At 38.9% G+C, this 4,680-nt stretch overlaps 1 protein-coding gene across 1 annotated transcript in view; it reads right to left on the bottom strand.

Moving 5' to 3' along the window:
* DDX6 (DEAD-box helicase 6) overlaps nt 1-4,680 on the bottom strand; it is a 25,848-nt gene that overhangs the window by 17,517 nt on the left and 3,651 nt on the right. Inside the window, exons 3-8 of the mRNA XM_019510950.1 lie at nt 4,234-4,338; nt 3,048-3,177; nt 2,302-2,448; nt 1,968-2,062; nt 1,171-1,293; nt 240-368 (exon numbers count right to left, since the gene is read on the bottom strand). Of these exons, the coding sequence (XP_019366495.1) occupies nt 240-368; nt 1,171-1,293; nt 1,968-2,062; nt 2,302-2,448; nt 3,048-3,177; nt 4,234-4,338 (729 nt within the window). The remainder of the gene's footprint in view (nt 1-239; nt 369-1,170; nt 1,294-1,967; nt 2,063-2,301; nt 2,449-3,047; nt 3,178-4,233; nt 4,339-4,680) is intronic.

Raw genomic sequence — 4,680 nt, 5'->3', positions numbered from 1 at the left:
CTGTGCAGCATAAAGTGGCAAAAAATATACATGCTCAGGAAAAATTAGCCATCTCCATTTAAAAGCTACGGCATGTTAAAGTAAACTGGTAGGAGACGCCACTGTTCATTTCCAGATGATTAAGATCTGTTTGCCAGAATAAATACAGCTTTACCACCGTAAGCTATAAATGTAGCCTTTAGAAGAAATAAGTGGTTCATATTCTTGCTCCAGTACTGACAAAATGCACTGCTGCTTACCCTGGAAAATAATGTATTGAGGCAGTGTACTTTCTGGCGCTCAGTTACGTAGGCATAGTACTGGGTAACTCCCTTCAGAGTCAACTCCTCCATCAGGTTAATCTCATAGGGTTTCTGCAAATGGGAATTCTAAAATAAAGAATTCACATTAAGGTAATAAAAATAAACCAATTCATCAAAATAACTGTCATCTAAACAGCAATCCTGACATTTGAGATGCATCAAGTACTCCTCACAGTGAGGAAGTAGCCTAACACTTGTGCTAGTGCACACACGATGGACTCCTATAGAACACTGATGCTCAATCGGGGTGCTACAGCACCGCGGTGTGCTTTGAGATGCTTTCAGGCATGATTCAGTGTTCCTGCTACCTTAGCACTAAGCATGCAAACATGTTTCAAAAGATAAACCCAGAGGCTTCAAACTGGAACCCACAGTATTAAAAAAAGAAAAAAAAAAAAAAAGTATTCTCATCTGTTGTGAACTTTCCGAGTTCTCCACTATTGTTCTTCTGTATTCAAAAAAACGTGCAAATTAAGAGCTCTTACATTCTGAAGAATACCTCACGTCTGGAACAGCTGAGAAGCACTGCTATAGAATTTTATGAAGGATTACCTATAAACCAAGTCTTCAGGCCAAACAGGAATACTTTCTGGAAGTTCAGTTAGACACCCTTATTAGCATCAACTCTGTACAATGCTTTGTGCGTAGCATAAAGCAGTGCAAGTAATCCGTGCCCAAAGTAACATTAACAAGAACAAAAAGAATGTGGCTTTTATAATAGTCATTCATGCAACACAAACGGAATCTCTTCTTAATAAATCGGGAGACATGTTTACCTATGCATGCAATGGAAACCTCTACCCATCCATGACTTAAAAGCCCAAATAGGGGTCAACAGGGCAACACGTTTCCAAACATCTCAACTTACCATGAACTTCTGTACACTAAGAGGGAAAGTGGCTGAGTAGAGCAAAATCTGCCTGTTTTTAGGTAGCGTGAGAATAATGTCTTCCATTATTTGAACAAAATCTTGAGACAGCAACTTATCTGCCTGCAACGAGAGGAAAGAAAACTAAGCAAGTGCAGCAAGGTTTGGCTCGATAACACTGAAGTCAGAAACTGAAACATATCTAACATTCCCCCCATCTTACGGTGGAGAAATCTTGCTTTGAATACAGCGTTCTACGGGTACCTTTATTTCTAAACTACAAAGGCACTAAGAAATGCTATTTACCCTGCCTTGCTTTCAAACATATTCGATATAAATGATACCAGATTGAGAGACGGTAAGTGGAGATTTCCCATTCTTTACTCAGAATGAATCAGGAACTCCGTCTGCACCAGTTTCTTCCACATCTAACTATGCTAAGCCCCAAATTGTTTCAAGTAAAAGAACTGGAAAGCCTCTTCTTTACTGGATCTAGCACAAGTCACAAGTCATTTCTTCAAGTAATGCCAAAAACCTCCTTTTACACATTAAACCCAAATCAAATGGTGAATTTCCCCAACGCAGAACTGACTGTGGGAGCTGCAAGCAGATACTGAACTATTTCCTCCAGGAGTACTTTCACTCAAACACCCAGAAGTGACTAACTTGAACCCTTTGGTGTGTCTGCAGAATATTTACTGGACAATTATGCCCGATGGTCATGCCTGAAGAGATATTACTTTACCTCACTGTTAAGCACCATGGGAAGATATTGTATTTAACAGAGCACAACTTGCCTCATCCAGTACTATCATCTGGACATGTTCAACTTTTGCTACACCTTTCTTGATGAGATCCAAAATTCTCCCAGGAGTAGCTATCACCACATGCACTGTAAGTTAAGAGAAAAAACTGTTTAAGTGAATTTTGATTGAACACAGAATACAAGTAGAACAACTGGCAGTTAAACCAGCGTTGCACAAGTAAAGATTTAGCCATTCGAACACACAAACAGAATCCAAAAGTGGCCTGAGGAGAGCTAGTAGGAGCATGAGAATATTTGAAAGCCAGCAGTTTTGGTGTTACACCACTAATAAGCAGCAATTTCATTTTATATGGAAACCGCCTAACCTGTATCATCAAGCCTCATTATGTCATCACGCAAATTGGTTCCTCCTGTTGTTGCCATCACTTTAGCACCTCCCATGTGTTTGCTGACCTGGATACATATTTGACTGACCTGCAGGGCTAGTTCTCGGGTGGGAACAATCACCATTGCTGAAAAATAAAAGAAAGTCCTCAGCACAGAATTTTAAAGGACCTATTTTGTCTTTTAGATATCCCTGTCCATAAAAGCATGGAGGCATTCAATACGACTACCCTTTGAAATCTGCACCTTATCTTTTAAAATGTAAACTTCACTGAGTTTATAAGAATGTAATACAAATACCTTTTCTTGAAAACTATATCAATATTCTTCATTTAAAAAAGCTTAAGGAAAGATGACTTAAAACCCTGAAAGTTCATTAGTATTCCATTGTGGTACTTAGAAGTTAAGTCAATCACCACTTCTGCACCCTCAGCCCACCGTCTCCTGCTTCTTAGGACATAGGTAAGGATCATGAGAAACTCATGAGAAAATATTGGCTACTGGAAACATCAGAATGCATCTCCTCATAAATTTTTATCTGGAATATGTCCATACTCCCTTGGAAAGCAATGAGAACCTTCAACCAATTTTAGGTGAAAATCTACTTGCTTTCAAGCTCTACTGACGCCTGGTTTTCAAATGTTCCAATCCCATCTATACTGCTGTGCAGCAGCCAGACAACGAGTATTGTACAAATGGAGCTGCATGTAAATCCATCTTAACAAACCTTGTATATTATCCTTCTTTAAGTCTAGCCGTTCAAGTAAGGGAATGAGGTAGGCTCCGCTCTTGCCTGTTCCATTTTTCGCTCTAGCCAAGATATCCCTACCAGACAAAGCAATGGGAATACTCTCTTCCTAAAAAGCAAAGAGACAGAAATCAATGCAATACTATAGCAAACAAAAAAAAAAAAAGAGAAAAACCCTACCTCAACTATAATTAAACAGGATTTAATGCTTCCCATGTATCAAGGACACACCAACTTGCAAATACACAGTTAAGAGTCCAGGGGCCTCGTCACAATGGATCTCAAAGCTGACCAAGTAAGACCATTTCCACCAGGTGGAAAGAGTTCCGCTCCCAGGATCCCATTAATCAACAATAAAAGGTGCTAATTACATAATCCCATAGGGAGATAAGAGATCTCTACCAAACTCTGGACACCCATTATGGCAGGAAAATAGTAAGGGAAAGAAATACTTGCATTATTCATTCAAGTTCATGATTAACATTAAAACGCACAGAAAAGAGAAAGGATATGTTTGAATAGGAAAAATAACTGGAGCCAGCACCTGACTCAAAGGCTGAACACTTCAGAATTAAAAAAGAGAAAGAAAAAAAAGCATCTCACAAATGCGTCAAGCATTAACGAAGTGATAGACTGCATACAAGGTATGAGCATAAGCTAGTGCTCAAATTGCCTCAGATAAGTTTGTCCCTCAAGCAGCTGAAAAGCTCCAGCCGCATGAACTCCAATATTCAAATACTGTTAAACCATTTTTCTAGGAAGTAACGGAGGCATGTATCAGAATGACAGAGACAGCCAGCCAGCCAGAACTAAGCAGGAGTTCGAGGCGATTCTAACAAATCATATAACTGTAAATTAGAAATTATATGATTTGTGACGAATCTCTGCAGATCCATCTGCAGTGACTGCCAGTAGAAGATCAGGTCAACACTAAGCAGTTTCTTCTCTTCTCCCCACACACAAAACATTGCAGAAGTCATTGGATTATTTACATATTTGAAACAATTTACTGAACAGGGGATTAAAACCCTCATGTCTATACAAGGAAGAGGCACTGCACGTCAAATATAGATGAGCAAAACTCAACGAGACTTAAGTCTTTGATTCATCACAGATGCCCAATACTTAGAAGTCTGTGACAAGAAATCATCTGCTCTGTACCAACCTGGATAGGCGATGGTTTTTCCCAGCCCATTTCAAAAATTCCCATAAGTAACTCCCGTTTCAAACAGTAATCTTCAAACTCATTTCCTTTTGTGGAGGTCACGTCCTGAGTAACCAAAAAAAGCATATCAATGTGAACTGGTTTGACTGAGCATCTAAAACTAACAACCAGCCCAGGATGGAGACAAGGAGAAAGAAACTCCTCATTTAGTACTAAGCAGGGATCCTAGTTTTCTCCGATTAACACACAAAAAACAAACGAACACCCATTTTCAGTTAAGAAAAAAAGTAACCCCAAATCCACTTTTTCCCATGTTTTAAATGAAACCCCACTCATATACAGATATATATTAGCCACGCTTCATTTTTATCATGGAAAAATATGGATTTGGGGTTACCTTTTTTTTTTTTTTTAAGCTGACAACTGAGGATTTTTTTTTTTTTTTTT

Source organism: Gavialis gangeticus, unplaced genomic scaffold, assembly GCF_001723915.1.
Source record: "Gavialis gangeticus isolate Ggan-Ray unplaced genomic scaffold, GavGan_comp1, whole genome shotgun sequence".
NCBI lineage: Eukaryota > Metazoa > Chordata > Crocodylia > Gavialidae > Gavialis > Gavialis gangeticus.
This window is presented reverse-complemented; position numbering and strand designations above follow the sequence as displayed.